Source organism: Aspergillus lentulus (genome assembly GCF_001445615.1).
Source record: "Aspergillus lentulus DNA, contig: Alt08, strain: IFM 54703, whole genome shotgun sequence".
Taxonomy (NCBI): domain Eukaryota; kingdom Fungi; phylum Ascomycota; class Eurotiomycetes; order Eurotiales; family Aspergillaceae; genus Aspergillus; species Aspergillus lentulus.
Window position 1 is genome coordinate 3,543,856 of NW_028322118.1, and position 17,633 is coordinate 3,561,488.

Consider the following 17,633-nt stretch of genomic DNA (forward strand, 5'->3'; position numbering starts at 1 on the left):
TCCGCCACAACCTTATTGTACACCCCTCTTCCCTCTTTCTCCCTATACAAGCCAGGTATGGCAAACAAACATCCTGACCTCGCCAAGGACGTCTCCCCAGATGGTCGGGTAGGATTCAGCCATCATGCAGAGGACATTATGACTGACCGAGAGCCCTATGGGCCCCCCGGTCTTCGTGGTCTAATCTCGAACCCATTCGTCTTTCTCTGTGCCGCATGTTCGACGCTCGGTGGTCTGGTCTTTGGCTACGATCAAGGTGTGGTGTCGGTCATTCTGGTGATGGACCAGTTTCTGGAACGCTTTCCAGAGGTATCTCCTAATGCATCTGGTGCTGGGTTCTGGAAAGGTCTTATGACGGCCATGATTGAGTTGGGGGCTCTGCTTGGTGCGCTCAACCAGGGATGGATCGCAGACAAGATCTCTCGACGGTACTCGATCATTGTTGCCGTGATCATCTTCACGATTGGGTCTATACTTCAGACTGCCGCGATCGACTATCCCATGTTGACGGTAGCTCGATTTATTGGAGGGGTGGGGATCGGTATGCTGTCGATGGTTGCTCCGTTGTACATTTCCGAGATCAGTAAGTGTCCTGGTCGTTCTCAGTTGGGACAGCGTTGACAGTTTGCCAGGTCCTCCGGAGTGCCGTGGTACATTACTGGTGCTGGAAGAGTTTTGTATTGTCCTTGGAATCGTCATCGCATTCTGGATTACATACGGCACCCGATTCATGGCGGGCGAATGGTCCTGGAGACTTCCTTTCCTCCTGCAGATGATTCCCGGGTTTGTCCTCGCCGGCGGTGTCCTTGCCTTGCCTTTCTCTCCTAGATGGCTTGCATCCAAGGGACGTAATGAAGAAGCCCTCCAGAGCTTGTCCAAGCTGCGTCGGCTGCCTCCATCCGATAAGCGCGTCCGTCAGGAGTACCTCGACATCCAAGCCGAGGTCCGCTTCCATCAGGAATTGAACGCTGAAAAGCATCCTACCCTCCAAGGAGGCGGTACTCGGAAATCACTCCTCCTGGAAATGGCCTCCTGGGCAGACTGCTTCAAGAAAGGATGCTGGCGACGAACTCACGTGGGTGTGGGCCTCATGTTCTTCCAACAGGTGAGTCCTCGGCCCTTCCTCTCTTGGAACCCCACTGACATACCATAGTTCGTCGGCATCAACGCCCTCATCTACTATTCCCCCACCCTCTTCGAGACCATGGGCCTAGACTACGACATGCAACTCCTCATGTCCGGTGTTCTCAACGTAACCCAGCTGGTCGGCGTCATGACCAGCGTCTGGACAATGGACAGCCTAGGCCGCCGCGTTCTCCTCCTCTGGGGTGCATTCTTCATGACAATCTCCCACGTCATCATCGCCGTCCTCGTTGGCCTCTTCTCGAATAACTGGCCCGCCCACCGCGCTCAAGGCTGGGTCAGCGTCGCCTTCCTCCTCTTCTACATGCTTAGCTTTGGTGCTTCTTGGGGTCCTGTTCCCTGGGCTCTTCCGTCTGGTATGTTCTCCTAGCTCATCTCACCCTAATCCAGAATAGAACTGACAACAACAGAGGTCTTCCCCTCCTCCCTCCGCGCCAAGGGCGTCGCCCTCTCCACCTGCTCAAACTGGCTAAACAACTTTATCATCGTAAGCTCCCATCATCTATCCCGCCAACCTCACAAAAGCTAACGACGATAGGGCCTCATCACCCCGCCTCTGGTCGAAAACACCGGCTACGGCGCCTACGTCTTCTTCGCCGTCTTCTGTCTCCTTGCACTCATCTGGACATTCTTCTTCATCCCCGAGACCAAGGGCCGCACGCTCGAGCAGATGGACCACGTCTTCAAGGATAATTCCAGTGAAGCGGAGAAAGCGCGCCGACACGCTATCGAGGCGGAGCTGTTGCGCGCGGAATACGAGTATCAGAATGCGTATGCGGATGCTGCGCCTTGATTTCTGCTAAGGGTCTGTGAACGGAAAGTCCACTGGTGGACTCGCTTTTCTCTTCTGATTGTACATCACTTGAATGACTAGCTAGCATATAACGATGATTATGACTACCTCACTGTCCTTATCACAAATAATCCTCAAGGAATGTGTTGTCCATGTCTTGATGTACTCTCGTCAAGATCCATACAAGATTTTACCAGAGTATTCTCTACAGATGCATCCCTCCAAACGACGCCTCCAAATCATCCGCCCTCATCACCCCCTCCGCTACGCGGTGTTCCCTCCCCCCAACCGGCTCCCCGCACTCAGGACACGCCGTCTGCTCCATCGCACCCCCACACTCCCCAATCGTAAACGGGTGTCCGTTCCGGCAGTAATACCAGTGGCCCGTACCGTGAAACTCGCGCGCCATGGCCGCCACCACCGCCATGCGCTCTTCGTTCGTCACCACGGCGTAAAACGTCGAGTCGCGGAGCATTCTATCAACGGTCTCGATATCAGGCAGGAGACCTCTCGTCTGGGTTGGGTGCTGCGCGCAGAGGGATCGCGCGTGAGTGGCCGCCTCCCGCCCTTCATGAAGGTGTGTCTCCGCGGCTTGTGGAGAAAGGGCCTGGGATCTTTCAAGGGCGTGGAGGCGCGCAAGGAAAGTGTAGCCCTCTACTTGCTGGCGGATGCGGCCAGACGAGTCTGCGAGGTTGATGAGTGTAGCGCACTCGTCTCTTGCGTCTTGTAGGTTGAAGGAGATGGTGATGTTGCCCGTTTGCGAGGAGGCGCGGTCCTTGACGGAGAGGAAATCGGTTAGCAGGGCGATGTCGAGACGGAGGTTCAGGGCGGTAGCGAGGAGGACGCCCTTTGACTGGAGGATGGTGTTGTCAAAGTCAAAGTCGCCGTCGGTCTTGTTCCTTCGTTTGGCGTTTTCGACCATGCTGCGGACTTGGTCGTAGGGCTGCTCGTCCAAGGATACTCGTTTGCGGTAGGCGACGGCCTTGTCGCGAAGCTTGGTTATATCCTTCCACCGGCCAGGGGACGTGTGGTGAACTAATTCCGTCATTGTCTTGATGTTCTGCTGGATTGAGCCCTCGAGCGGCACATGGTCGGGCCAGGCCGGTCCCTTTCTATTTGCAACCTCTGTTTCCTGCATTAGTTTTACCTGCCGGGCGAGCTCCTCCTCTAGAGGAACGTATTCCCGGTTCAAATAAAGGATGAACTTCTTGGTGGATTCGTCCAGTAGCGCTCGACGCACAAGTCGACCGTATCTGGCAAGATCTCTCAGTGACCCACGACAGGTGGCACACGTCTTGATATCATCCATGGAGAACGGGCGCGACGCATCGTGGATCGACATAGGTCTTCCTTGTTCATCGAGTTCGTAGTGCTCTTGCAAGGCCATTTGCCCGTCCATGCTTTCCATGGTCAAGAAATGGCCACACCGAGGGAAGATGCACGGATTTTCATCCAAGTTGATGTTCTCGTATGTCTCGCCCAGGATAAAGTCCACAACCTGGTGTTTGACTTCTTCGCTTGCACAGATCTGGCAGTACTTGTCGGACGGACATCTCTCACCACATAACGACGGACACTGATGACCACACCGCAGCTTCTGGTCGCACCGTTTGGAGCACGGAATGTGGTTGCACGGGGCCGCGCAAGGCATCGTGCACGCACTGTGTGGACATCTGGAGAAGCATCGCTCTTCAGCACATGGCGTGCATGGCTCCCGGCATCTCTTGGTACATTTGGAGTGACCGCACTGCACGTTGCATGGTTCTCCACACGGGGTGCAAGGCTCGTCGCCATGACAAACCGCACTGCAGAAATGAGCGCAAGTCGAGTGCTTGCGGCCGCACTTTTGCTGGCATCTTCCATGGTCAATGCGGACATCCTCCCAATCAAGAAGCTGTACGCAATGGTGGCATGGCCGCTTGCATGTGTGTCCGCAAGTCAAGAGAGCATTACACTGCGCGGTACATTTAAAAGTAGCCAATTTCACATCTTGATGGCATTTCACCGTAATCTCGTGCTTGCAACGTTCGACCGTCTTGGTAACAGCCACCTTGCAACGGACAGTAGACAAGTCCTGATCTTGCCAGCAGGGCAAAGTCGGCATCGAATGGCCGCATTCAAGCCTCCTATCCTCCTTATACACGTTCACCATACACCTGACAGGACAAGGATCACCGCACCGCTTGACGCACGGATGAGTACACCCTTTGCGCGGACGAGGGCACGGCTGTGGGCAATACGCGGCGTTGTGAAGCAGTTCCGAATGGCACTTTTGCTCACAAGCATGGCCACAGGGAAGACGATTGATGCAGCGCAGACTACAGCCCCCCTCTGGGGATAGCTGCAAAAATTGGTGAGGCGTAGAGACAAGGAGTGGTGTATCAGGATGACGGAGACACTGCAACTCCAGCTGTGATCCTATATTGCCCGACTGCCGAAGGATGTCAATGACCTGCGCCCACATGGGGATGTGAGTACAAGTCTCGGAATTGCCAATAATGTACATTCCATGCTGAGCTCGTGATAGGAGGACGTTTATTCTGTTGGATGTACGCAAGAACCCACAGCGATTCTGAGAGTTACTCCGCACCAGCGATATAACGACGACTTTGGCCTCTTCACCTTGGAAATTGTCTATGGTCGCTACCCTCAAAGTCTGCAGCAAAGTAGCTCTCGCGGCGGTCTTGACAACAGTTTCACCAGCTTCAAAGCCAGCACTCTCGAGCTGATCGGCATCTCGTTCTCCAAGTGTGACGGTGAAGTGTTGCGAGAACAGCTGACGTAGTCGATGGAGTTGACCCAGGTATGGAGTAATGACAGCAATATCGCCGCTATGGTATTTGCCCTGTCGCACGAGATGGTTGACCACAGCCATTGTCATCTGAATTTCGTACTCGTTCCAGTGCGAGGTCGCCAGCAGACTCGTATTGGCTGCGTCCGCCTCCGGCTCGCGATGATCCAGCCAGAACAGTCTCCGGCGCATACCCACAACTTCAGGATAGCTTGACACTGATTCTGCGTCTTCTATCTGAGGATATAGAGTATTCCGAACTAGTTGGGCGATGGAAGGGTGCATCCTGCGTTGCGTTTCGAGTGTACTGAACGGAAGACCCAGACCCATGGCACTCTGCGATTCCACAAGTCGCTCAAACAACGAAACGTCCAGAGAGTACTTTTCGCCACCTCTAGGATTCTCGCGCGAGAGCTCGTAATTCTGAACCTGTGGACGGAGTTGTAGGTGATCACCAATAAGGATGGCGTGTTCGACCGAGGGCAACAGAGCTGTGAGAAGGTGTGCTTCCAGAACCTCGCCGGCTTCTTCACACATCACGACTTTGGATTGTAGCTTTCGCAGCATGTTTAAATTTCGAGCCAGACCCGATGTGGTGACTCCGATGACATCGGCATCTGCCAGACAGCGAAGATCCACTTCGTCTCGAACGTTGTCGAAATTGGCTTTGGCTATATGGTGTGCCGAGCAGAGCTGCGTGACTTTATCATGCACCAGCTTAATGACTTCTTTCGTCCATATCTGGTACAGTTCCTTCCTTTCTTTTTGTGACAGTTGGAACGGATTTAGTGACATGAGCACGTCGAAAGGTCGTACCTCATCTCCTGGTCCCCCAGCCTGGACCCAATGCTTGATCGCATCACTAGGCTTGCCGTGCTGAACCCTCTCCCAACCGTCCTCGTCCTTACCAAACAGACCAGAATAATAGCGCGGATATAGTTCTTGAAGGTGAGGGATGAGATGAGTGGCTAACAAGTCCTGGTTGATCTTCAGGGTGGAGAACTTGTCCTCGCACGCCTCTATTTCGCAATGAAGGCGATATTGTTCTTGTCGCTCCCTCTTGGTTTTCTCGGCATCCTTTGCAATGTGTCGTAGATTGAGCGACCTCAGCTGGTCAGACTTAGACTGCGAACCGATCCGTACAATTTGGGACGTTACTCCTTTGTCGATGAGAGCTTCCAGCAACTGGTCCAGAGCATGGTTCGTATAAGTAACACATAACACAGGACCAAGGTTTGTCTTTCCTTGCTTCTTATTTGCTAGGAGGACTCGGATAAGCGCAACACCTGTGTAACTCTTACCCGTACCAGGAGGCCCTTGAATCAAGCCAATTCGGTGTTGGAGGCTATTGACCAAGGCCCTCGCCTGGGCCCTGTCGAGGGCTGAGTTGCGTTGTAAGTATTCTATATCAACCGGTTTATTGGCTTGGATGTATAGATCGGCCTTGTTATTCATCAAGCAACGAAGGTTAAAGCGAAATCCGGGCCTCAACGCATAGAGGGGGGGAGGAACGTCAACTGGGCCTACATCGCCGTTCGGGACCAGAATCTCTAGGAATGGTAGCTCCCTGTTCTCCTTGATCTTCTTCAGTGCTCGCAAGGTTGGTTCGAAGCCAGCCAGTAGGATGCCTGGGAATTCGATAACAGAAAAATCCCGTTTGTTCAGGACCTTGTTCAATATTGTGCGGACCATGCCGGGTTTCGTATCGACCAGCGTCATTTTGACTGACGCTTCCTTCGCATCTCCCCACAGGGATGCTGCATTCTCACTTTCCTTATTGGCATTGTCTGTTTGCTTTTTGGGAGATCTGACTTGCTCGTCCACGATGGTACAGAAGACAACCGTCCTTCCATTGCGTCCATTCATGATGAGACACACAAGAGCACCGGGTTGCAAACGCTTCGATAACTGCCACCAGTTTTCCCGATCCTTGGCCGACATCTCACTGACACGTGGCGGTTGAGGGAATTGAACCTTGAATTGGAAGCCAAGGAATTTGTCAAAGTAGATCTGTCCGATCTTCGCACGAGGATAGACGTGTGTCCGAACCTGGGAATTACGTCCGCCTGGTCCCTGTGATCCCTTGAGCTCCTGGTGGATAGCATCTCGCAGCTGACCGATCGTATCTTCCCTTAGTAGACGGAAATTTCGATCTAACAAACCGTCCAGACCACCCACATGCCACTGGGCAGGATCATTGACCGGTAGGTATTCGATACGCGAACTCTGTATCTCATCTAGGGTTGGCATGATAGCGATGTTCACAATATCGGTATGGTCGTTGTCATGTCTGCCACCGGGCGGTTCGCGATGTAACGTAAATGTTGCAGTAGACTTCGGTTCACATTTGAACTTATCGTTCGCAGGTGCAGATGGTAGGAAGCTGCCAATTTCCAATCGGCGTAGAAGGTGATCAAGAAGATTGCGCGAGTGGTGGAGAGAGCTCGCCAGGCCACCCTCGGTCATCTGGAGAAAAAGCTGCTGGAACCTGTTTGCTTGATCTTTGAGTGCATCTTGAACGAATGCGGTGGAGTTGAGATCGACGATTTTTGCAAACACGAGGAGTGAAATTTCCAACCAGTCCACGGCTGTTTCCTCCTTGCTGGTTTTTGATAGCACATCGCATATTGAGCTCAGGAACAGCGCTGCCCTGCGACCGTTGATACCATACAGCACGTTGAAAATAGTTCCCACTGCTTGCTCCAAGATCAGCGACGATAAAACCTTAGGGTGCGAGACGGTTTCCAGCAGAGGAAGGACCTGTGTCCGGAAGACTTCTTCCTTTGCCTTCGACTCAGCTGTGGGGAATTTATTCTCCACAAGATCTCGAATATGCTCCAAACCCGTCTCCTCAGCTAGTTCACGTATCACTCCTTGCATAAGACCAGCGTCAACTTCGATAAACTGTCGAGCATCTCGGAAGAAGTTATCCAACTTCGCGCGACCTGGTCGAGATGCACGAAAGTCTGTGGTTAGGGTATCCTTCCAGGATCGAAATTGTTTCTCTGAATCTGACAGTTCTGGTCTTTTGGGTCTCGCGTCTCGTTTTGGTCGATCGACATCTCGACTGCCAGGATCATTTACGTGTTGAAACTTGCAGTTTTTGAAGGAACACGTTCCCCTTCTGGCAAAGTCCCTGCAAATCCTGAAGGCCGTTAGTATCGTGTTCCCAGTATTGGACCGGTCCGAGCGACCTACTTCGGCCTTGCCATGTTTACGGTCGACGTGCCTCGCTAGGTAAAAGCCTCCAAGGGCACTGCTCGATGACTGAGATAGGAGCGCAAAATGAAGAAGTTCTGGGTGGTTAGCCTTGGATCTGTTAGATTGGAAGTCAAATCGTCTTTATGGGACGTAGCTATGAGAGCAGTGTGATAGGTAAAAGAAGGAAAACAAAAGCAAGATAGGGGCGGTAGAAAGTGAAAGGTGACGAGCTCAGTTTATAAATGCAGAGTACAACAGGTCTGATGTTCTAGGTTGAGGGGCGCCTTGCACTGCGGCAGCTGTGAGCACAAAGCATTATTTTAAGACATTCACAGCCAAAAGGCTGTCTTTCCAAACCATTCCTTGTGCTGGAACAAAGTCGGGAGCAGCATGTCTCCAGCCTCTTGCTATGAGCAGGCATTCTTGTATCATCATTGGATGAGCTGCGCCGCTGGAAGCTGTGCCGCTGGAAGCTGTGCCGCTGGAAGCTGTGCCACTGGATTCTCTGACGCTGACGACCACTCATTTTACCCTCCACACTCACACCCTGTAGGTATGTATCACTTTATGTCGGATATCTGCCTTGGCAGTGATCGCGAGCTGACTCACAACATTCCTTGGACTCAGCAGGTGGGTGAAGGGCTCCATCATCTAGCTGATCGGACGCTCAAAGGAATCGTCCCCAACCAGGAAGGTACTACTCCAAGTATAGCCCTCTGCCTGCTGGCGAATGCGGCTGGAGGCGTCTGCGAGGTTGATGATTGTGGAGGACACGTCTCTTGTGTCTTGTGTTTGAGGGAGAGGGAGAGGAAGAGGGAGAGGGAACTGGTGATATCCCTTTAGACCCTGTAATTCCATGGCTTACACTGATAAGAAATATAGAGTGAAACATTATAAGCCCTTGATAATAATCTGTAATGCTTAGTATAGTTAGTAGCCCTAGCAGCTAATCTTCTCATCTTTCTCCGCTGGCGAAAGGGCTGCTTACTAGCATAGATACTCTCCCTATTCCCCTCAGGCCTTTTGGCGGGGACTTTTTTTGATGTAGCTTACTGGTATGTCGCCGGCCGTGCTAATAGGAGTCTTCTGGTGTGTATTATGATATATTGTCTATGCTAGTATCTAGGGTGGTGGTTATGCGGCCTGTTTTCTAGCAGAGGTTAAGGGTAGGACTAGAAACGTGGGAGGAGGAGGTTTGTCTTTTCCCTTGTATCCTGTGGGATTTATAGCTGTGAGGAGGCCGATGGGGGTTAGTTTATTGGGAAAATACTGGATGACGCAAGATTTGCGAAGCGAGTGTCGGGTGGTGCGCAGAGGGTTGTGAGGGGGAGTTAACTGGAGTCGTCTCAGCTGGTTGCTTTCTTTTCTTTTCGTTTACTGAGCATAGGCAACCCCTAACGGTAAGCAGTAATCGCAGCAGCATATTCACTGCTCATGTTGCCGATTGCGCTGTCTCTAGAAGAATGGGAGATCAAATGATCTAATCGTCTGATAGAACATCATTTATATAACATCTGACTACAGCCATGGTATCAGTTAGGAGGCGGATGCAACGAATACGGCGGCGGCGGGTCATCCTCCGGCGCACTTCTCCTCCTCGACCTGTCCTGCAGCGGAATCTGTGGCCCCCAGTGAAACCCGGCGCGCGCTTTATAATTCCTGGCCATCGTCTGCTCATACCAGATGATCAACCCCACAATGATTATCCCGGCGATACTCACCCCAATTGCGATCCCCACCTTTGCGCGAGTGCTCAACCCTCGCCCGCTCGTGCTTGTCACTCCTGTCATTCCTGTCCCGTTGCAGGTGGAGTTGGAAGCCGGGGCTGCTCTCTGGATGGCGCGCTGGAAGGAACTGCAGTCAATGGGGTCCGTGGTGTTGATCGTGATGCGGCTGACCCCGGTGAGGGAGGGAAATCCGGCACTACAGCGATTGAGTTTTAGGTCAGGATGGTGTATGATAGGTCGTACCTTGTGATGTTTCCATTCAGCTGGATGGTCTCCGCGGAATATAAACTGGTGAAATTGACTTCTAGGTAGGATGAAGAGTTGACAGTGATGTTGCCCTGGATTGACTGTAGGGAGTCCAGAGAGAGACTATCTTATTAGCATGCAGATATCGTGAAGGTGTGCCTATGATGGACATACTTGGATATTGCACCCTGGAGATCGAGCATATCGCCGACTGAGCGTAGCTTTGGTAGATTTAGATCTACAGTCGCACCGTAGTTATGAATCGAAACTCCCGATGGGCCAAGATATTTTCTTGTTTGGATGTTGGCCGTTTCGAGGACAGGCATCAAGAATCTATCCACCGTCAGTTCGAGACGAGAGATGTATGCATATGCTGATGACGCACTCCGTAATCACTCCCGAGAACCGGATAAAAGTCGCATATTTCAGGGCAGGAAAGCTGAGCGGGAGTTGACCGTGGGCCTCATTATCGAGGTAATTCGTGGCGATGGTATCAGACCCCAGTATGCTGAGATTGCCATTGACTTGCTCCAAAGAGTCAAGTCTCACACTAAGCTGGTTAGTCCGGTGTCTGGTAGACACTGCAGGAACGGAATGAATACCTCGAGTAGTTCCCCGCCAGCGAGATACTCGTCGCTTGTTTCAACGACCGAAAGTCTACTGCGGCGGTCGAAAGTACGGCCAGATTGATCGTGCCGACGGCAGTCGCTTTGGGGGCAGATACCTCTATTATCTCTTGACTACTTGGGAGATGAACGTTAATGCCTCCCAGGTACAGCACGTCCGGCAGCGAGATCGACGTGAGTTCAAATGTCTCGGTAGGGGCGGTATAGGTAATGACTCCGTTAATACTGGTGACATTGGGGAGAGAGAGTGATCCGTTGAAGCTTCCCAGCAGAGTAATATCATCGTCAATTGTGGTGCAGTTATGCGTGGAGAACCAATTCAGGTCATCGGACGAGGCGAACTGAAATGCGGCAGGTGAGTTCTGGAGGCTGGGATCATGGCTGCGCTCGCAGGTTGTCGCAGCGGCAACTGATCATGTCAGACTTATAGGACTTATGGAGAGTGAGCAGCCTTACATGGCAATACAGAGACTATCAGTGCTATGACTGAACAAGGATGGAAATATGTCATCGTTTAGCATCAAACTGAGATGCGGAGAAGATAAGAACAATCTGGGGGAGAAGATGACCGGGCGGCCGGGGCCTGGGCATGATAAGTGTCTAGCTAGGTTTTAATAGGAATAGTGGCTTGAGTTGGGCGCTGTTGGATCCTGGCCAGCAGAGTTAGAGACAATCCTGCAGTGGCGGCTCGTCGTATGCCTTGGCGCCTCGAGAGGGGTAGATGAGTAGTAGACAAGCATCAGCCGGGTCGTCAGCCGGCTGAAGGCAATCTAAAGCCTTTTAAACTTTGAACTGATCAATTCAAATGCTGTGAAGTATTAGTTAATGAGGCTGTCTGATATTTCTCGGCTGAAGCCCTCGCACACGATAGTCGGATTGAACAGTTTATCAGTCATTGTTTGTAGAACTGTCAGTTCACGATCGGCTTGACTGGCCGCGTTGTCCAAATCTAGAGTTATCGCCAAGGCACGAAATGTAAATAAGGTGTAAGTGCCGTTGGATATCCAGGGCGTCGTCAAACTCAATCCGATGGACACATCCGAAGTCGGAGATGTAAAGGTATTAAGGACAGAAGGTTGTCTACTTATCAAATTCAGGGTTCAGCATTTTCCTTCTGATCGAGTAATATGGTAACAGTATCGACCAAATCCATGGAACCCTTATATACATCGATTGTACCTCCACGCAACATCAAACTCGTGTATGCAAACCTCGTCCGAGAACCTATCAATAGCCGTTTACCAGGACCTATCATGAGCAGCAGTAGGAGTGACATAAGACCCAGTAGCGGTGATTCCACTGCATTGACTCGGGGCCGTATTAGTAGTCGGCGGTCTTATACACAGATGGACAGAAGTGTCTATGACGCAGCGACGGACATACTCAGTTTCATTACGTGCAACAGGAAGCGTGCGACGAGCTGATCTCCCGGAGATGAATTGATTCGCCGACCTGATGATCGACAACCAGTTCGCAATGATTGGAGAACTGCTGATCTGGGGCTGCAGTTGACTTGTACAATGGCACACACTTGACAAAGACATCTGACCGAACAGATCGTCCCGACAACTCTCCGAGCTTCTTATTGCTCATGAACGACTAAGAGACAGCCTCTGGAGTGTTCTACTTTAGAACATTCGTTAGACTGAACCTGGAAGAGGTGCAGATTCGTATGCTCAGGACAATTAGAATCGTTTCGACAAGGTCCTGTTCCTCAGCCGTTGTTCATTGCAAAGCTCCTGGAGTACAGGATGAAAAGGCCGAAGAGCACGAGATTGCATTTTTGAGGTGCTTCTCACTTGTCATTGGCCTTGACAATCAGCACACTCCATATCATCAATTGGTCGTCCACCCGAGCCGGACGAGTTCCCCGTGCTGAAGCCCTAACTCTACTCCAGGCAATCAACGTTAAACTTTCAGCCAGAAAGTACACCCCTATCTCTATAACGGACAGTCTAAAGCGATAGAATTATCAATAATTATTCGACAGTCATGCAGTACTAGACTGCTATAAACGTTGGGAATGATTCACCCAGATATAGAGAAGCCATAGACCTCAGGTTATTGTTTGCCACCCGACATTTACAGACCAAAAACAAATACCCCTCTATAGACGGTTGTTCTGAAAAGTTCTTAAGTTATAGATTATAGACGTAGTGCAAATGCGAATAAGATGTCTTCAGAGGGAGATACTGCTCCACAGCCCTGGGTTATATAAATAGGTAGCAGGGATACTCTTTGAAGCATACTCATTGCTGTGATATAACTTTGATGTGTCCTATAAGAGTCATTTGGAGAAAACGACTTCCAGTAATGCCTTCGTGGCGCTAGACTAAGGTATATTATCAGTTCATACCTACAACTCGGACTGATCCTTGTTGTCCTCGCTTTTCAGAGCCCCATTCATTTCCCGTTTAGGCAAACACACGGGCAACAGATGAACCCCTGTTATGTGGCATCATCAACAAACCAGGACCTGGTGGTGCAGTGGGTTAGCCCCCCAACCCAGCTGCACTACTGGGCCCTGGTTCGAGACAGGCCCTGGTCGCTTCTCTGGTATAAATTTACCGAAGAAGGAGCGGGTTGGGGCTTGGGCGGATGAGAGAGGGGCCTGTACGGCTTCCTCTCTGATCCGTTTTATCTCTCCGAATGATTACGTCTTTCTCTATGCTAAGAATTTTGTTCCTGATCTAGTAGTTTACCATTCGGGTTGTCTGCGTTCGTGGTATTGGATATTCTGTGGTTGAATTGATCAGAGAGGCAGCTCTCCTCTGCTGCAGCACTCTCACTCTCGAAATATGGCCTTTATAGTGAAATATTTTTGTCTCTACTCCTCAGAGTCCCATGCGATGTCTTGATCTCACCTCCGACTCAGTCTCCCCTCGTTCTCCTATCCACTTTGTCTGTTCCATCTGACACTTCTGCTTACCCTCCCTGATAACCTGCTCCTTGCCAACGTCATGCTTCATACGTATCAGGCTGAGCATGCGCGTGCGATCCGTACTGTTATCTGCAGCGATACTTTCTCTGGTTCTGTGAGATGTCTGCAGAGTCCATGGCGCAAGAGCGGAACGAACATTGCGAACAGAGTGCCACGACGACGACGACCGTTTACCATGACAACGCTTGAACATCGACGTAACTCTACAGCACTAACCTTCGATGTCCATTATCAGGCGTACACGTCAGGGAGCGCTATGCTTACAATCCTAACATCATGGAGGCGTCAACAATCTAGACCCGCAGTGCATTGGACGTTGCTGATACGCGTCCGCGCATATAGCAGTTACGATGGCATTCGGAAGCCTTTTTGTGGTTTGCGATAATGGCCTATTGAGACCGTGTTGACCCGAAATCTTAGAGTATATGGAACCGACGTGAGTGCTCTCATTACAGGAACCGACTTCTGCTCGAGGAGTGCTGTGTGAGCTCATGTATGTTTGCCTTGCTTGATGCCAGCAGGGATGTACATTCTAACAACAATATCTTCACCAGAAGGTAATTCAAATTGATCTAGGTCTTGCTCCCGTGTAGACAAGGGAACACATTGTTTTTGGACTCTCAAAGCATGGACTGGGATTACTCCACGGAAGTGAAATTTCCTTTGATCATTGAATGACATTCACTGTCTATCTCTGGCAATACAAGCCATTTGGCGGCCTTTCCAAATTCACGAGTTCTCATCTAATTATAACGAATTGGTCCCCCAGCGGCGACAGGATTCTAGAATGGACTTGTGATCTCCCCAAGATGAACAGGATGCGTCAAGAATAACTTCGCAACCAGGGCGACTGATTCGATCTCGAAAGGGAACAACACGAATCAAAAAGCAATTGATCCACGTCGGCCGCAGAATCAAGTGTTGTCTCCTGCGGCGCCTTTGGTTCTCTGCACAATGTCAACCACTGCCGGTGTCGGACCTGTCGATCAGGCTGCTCACTCAAGCACTGACCTGGACCAACGTAAGCACAACACATACAGGCTAGCATTGCCCCGCATCAGACAATAAGCAGACAGAGGTACCCCTCCTTCATATGACATTTATCACATAAATAGCTGGGTTGCAATGCTGACGGTTAGCTGAGACACCTAGAGATTGCTCTTGTTACTGACCGGATCTTGGTAAATCGTGATCAAAAATGACTGTCATCGACACCAATTCGGCTGCTGGGCTAGACGTCGCAGTCTTTGATTTTATCATTGTGGGAGGTGGCACGTCCGGCTTAGTCGTCGCCAACAGATTGACGGAAGATCCGAACACCCGCGTGCTTGTCCTGGAAGCAGGAACCAACCGTTTGACTGACCCGCGCATCTCGGTACCAGGACTGGCGCCTACGGCGTACGGAGATCCGGATTTGGACTGGGACTTTCGATCTATCCCTCAGGTACGCAGAAGTAGCAACGCTGACACTCCCACCGGCTGACATGATTTTTCGACAGGAACAACTCAATGGTCGTCAACTGCTCGCTACCAAAGGGCGTACCCTGGGAGGGTCCTCCGCGATCAACCTCGGCTTGGTCATCTACCCATCGCGGTCGGGGATGAATGCATGGGAGGCTGTGGGAAATCCAGGCTGGGGGTGGGATGGTATTGAACCGTACCTCCGCAAATTCCATCGGGCCAGTCCGCCGTCCGACGCAATTCGTGAATTCTTCATGGGGATGAAATACGACCAGGAAGATCAGGGCAGCAATGGACCAGTTCAGGTTTCTTTCGGAGACCAATACATGCCGTTCCACGGAGCGTGGATGGAGACTTTCAAAAATCTGGGGTATCCGCAGGTAGAAGATCCCATTCGAGGCGCAGGAACAGGACCGTTTGTCAGCCCTGGTGCGGTGGACCCTGTTACCCATACGCGCAGCCATGCGGGGTCTGCTTATTTTGGTGCAGATGTACAGCGTCGTCCGAACCTGCGAGTGGTGACGGGCGCGCTGGTGGAGAGGATTGTTCTGGAAGTCCGCGAAGCTTCTGTTGTCGCCACCGGGGTGCAATTCTACAAGGGGGAGCGAACGTACACGATCCCTGCGGCCAAGGAGGTTATCCTCGCGGCAGGAGCAACGCAGACTCCACAGATCCTAGAGCTCTCTGGCATTGGTAGCGCAGACCTCCTCCGCTCGCATGGCATCATTCCAATCATTGATAATCCAAACGTTGGTGAGAACCTTCAAGATCATGGAATAGTATGTTTCGGGTACGAAGTGGCAGACGGGATGCCCTCGGGCGACATGGCGAGAGACCCAGCAGTGGCTGCGGCTGCCATGGAAGCGTATCAGAAAGACGGCTCCGGACCATTGGGGATGGTCCCATTGGTGTCGGCATTTATGCCTTGCATGAACCTCTCCACAGCAGAACGTCACGAGTTACTCGCGACAATCGATGCGTCGATCGGCTCTGGTAATTTGCCGCGAGCGCAGCAGAAGCAGTACCCTATCCTTCGAAAGCTGCTGGAGGATCCCGGTGAACCCACAGCGCAGTATACCCTAGCCCCGTTCCAGATTCTGCCCCGCGAGGGCAGCAGTCCCAAGGGCCTTTTGTCAATGAGTCATCCAGGATGCTTCATCACCATTGTCTCCGTACTGAGCTACCCATTGTCTCGCGGTTCTGTACACCTCCAGTCCGCAGACACCAAAGCAGCGCCGGCCATCGACCATGGTATTCTGCGTCACCCCGCAGACCTCGAGCTCCATGCACGTCACAGTATTTGGATCGAGACATTGGCCGAAACCGAGCCAATGGCGTCGCTACTTAAGAAGAAAGGAGCGAGGTTGCACACACCCGAGCGACTGACAGACGTGGAGAAGGCCAAAGAACTGTGTAAGGAACTCGCACTGTCCATGTGGCACACCAGTGGGTCATGTGCAATGATGCCACGCGATGACGGTGGAGTGGTGGACCCGAAGCTTAAAGTATATGGCACGGCGAATGTGCGGGTGGTGGATGCCAGTGTGTTTCCACTGGAGCCCCGGGGGAATATCCAGGCCACGGTCTTTGCGGTGGCGGAGAAGGCGGCGGATATCATCAAGCAGGACACTCTCTAAGCTTTGTTACCAGGCTGGTGGTTATCGGAGTCATACCTGCTTTCGATTTGTCTTACAACTTTCTCAAGCATGACATTGTGTGGGATGTTAGCGGGATTCAGAGTTTGTTAGTGACTGCGATATTTATAGCATCGAGTAGGGCCCGTTAGTTCTTTGGACGTGGCTTTGGTCTAGTAGTAGCTTTCCAGAGGATCTGACACCGAGACTAATACAGTAATAGACTGGAAACTGAGGATCCTACCAAAGACTGAATTCATTTATTGCTTGAGGATGTGATGTGACATTGAATGCATGCATGTTTATATTACTGCCTTAGGCCGCTAGGAAGACGCAGAGCAAAGACCTCGGCAGGTTGCATCTTTTACCTGTTTAATTTCTCTTAACTGCACTCTTCCCAACCACCTCACCATTCTGATTCATCCACCAACGATGCATCCACACAGAGAAGAAAGGAATACGAGGCAAGATTCTATCTGCAGGGTCTTCCAAAGTCAAATTCTCCATTGATTTGAATATCAACGGTGATCCGGCTGACTTCTCCGGGGATACATGTCTTACAACCCCGCATCGCCATGAACATCACTGACACTAAATCATGACCAGGTTACATTGCCATTGGGAAGCCAAGTCGCTAGTTCGACGCTAGACCACTAGACATGCTAGGAGTCTCCTACGCCAACGGTGATGGGTCAACCTCGCGAGGGGAAGCCATTTAAGAGACTAAGCGAAAAAGGCTAATCTAATTACCTTCTTCGCAACATAACCTGTTTCTAGGAAAGATTCTGAGTCAGGGCCTATCAGGAACAAGGGAACAACAATAACCTGACAACATCAGTGGACGCCTAAACAGTGGAGAAGCTGCTGGAAATTGAGTGTGTTCTGTCATCTGTCTTCGCTTTGTTAGTGTTGGACTCGGACCAGGATGATGGACTATCACTCTGCGTGTCTCACTCGTCCCCGGATACTTTCTTGTTTTCCTGGCAGTGGCATCATCTATTACTCAATATGACATATGAGATTGACGGAAAGGAAAAGGTCTGAGAGAAACTCTGCATCCTAGCTTTGAC

At 51.3% G+C, this 17,633-nt stretch overlaps 4 protein-coding genes across 4 annotated transcripts; 2 read left to right on the forward strand and 2 right to left on the reverse strand.

Annotated features, from left to right (window-relative positions):
• Positions 1-57: 57 nt before the first annotated feature.
• ALT_4365 (sugar porter family MFS transporter) lies at positions 58-1,936 on the forward strand (the record flags this gene model as incomplete). The annotated part of the gene is made up of 5 exons (XM_033564535.1): positions 58-583; positions 633-1,105; positions 1,154-1,499; positions 1,554-1,630; positions 1,682-1,936. 5 exons carry the CDS (start codon positions 58-60, stop codon positions 1,934-1,936), a joined length of 1,677 nt encoding a protein of 558 aa, XP_033420426.1.
• Positions 1,937-2,141: 205 nt separating this feature from the next.
• ALT_4366 (putative NF-X1 finger and helicase domain protein) lies at positions 2,142-7,807 on the reverse strand (the record flags this gene model as incomplete). Its single annotated transcript, XM_089599733.1, has 5 exons — positions 2,142-3,464; positions 3,512-3,854; positions 4,086-4,277; positions 4,336-7,672; positions 7,744-7,807. The coding sequence occupies 5 exons, from the start codon at positions 7,805-7,807 to the stop codon at positions 2,142-2,144; spliced, it is 5,259 nt and encodes a 1,752-aa protein (XP_089456071.1).
• A 1,653-nt stretch (positions 7,808-9,460) lies between these two features.
• On the reverse strand, positions 9,461-11,048 carry ALT_4367 (uncharacterized protein; the record flags this gene model as incomplete). The annotated part of the gene is made up of 6 exons (XM_089599734.1): positions 9,461-9,851; positions 9,899-10,024; positions 10,076-10,234; positions 10,287-10,451; positions 10,504-10,936; positions 11,000-11,048. 6 exons carry the CDS (start codon positions 11,046-11,048, stop codon positions 9,461-9,463), a joined length of 1,323 nt encoding a protein of 440 aa, XP_089456072.1.
• A 3,618-nt stretch (positions 11,049-14,666) lies between these two features.
• Positions 14,667-16,566, forward strand: ALT_4368 (GMC family oxidoreductase; the record flags this gene model as incomplete). Its single annotated transcript, XM_033564531.2, has 2 exons — positions 14,667-14,912; positions 14,968-16,566. 2 exons carry the CDS (start codon positions 14,667-14,669, stop codon positions 16,564-16,566), a joined length of 1,845 nt encoding a protein of 614 aa, XP_033420422.2.
• Positions 16,567-17,633: the final 1,067 nt, after the last annotated feature.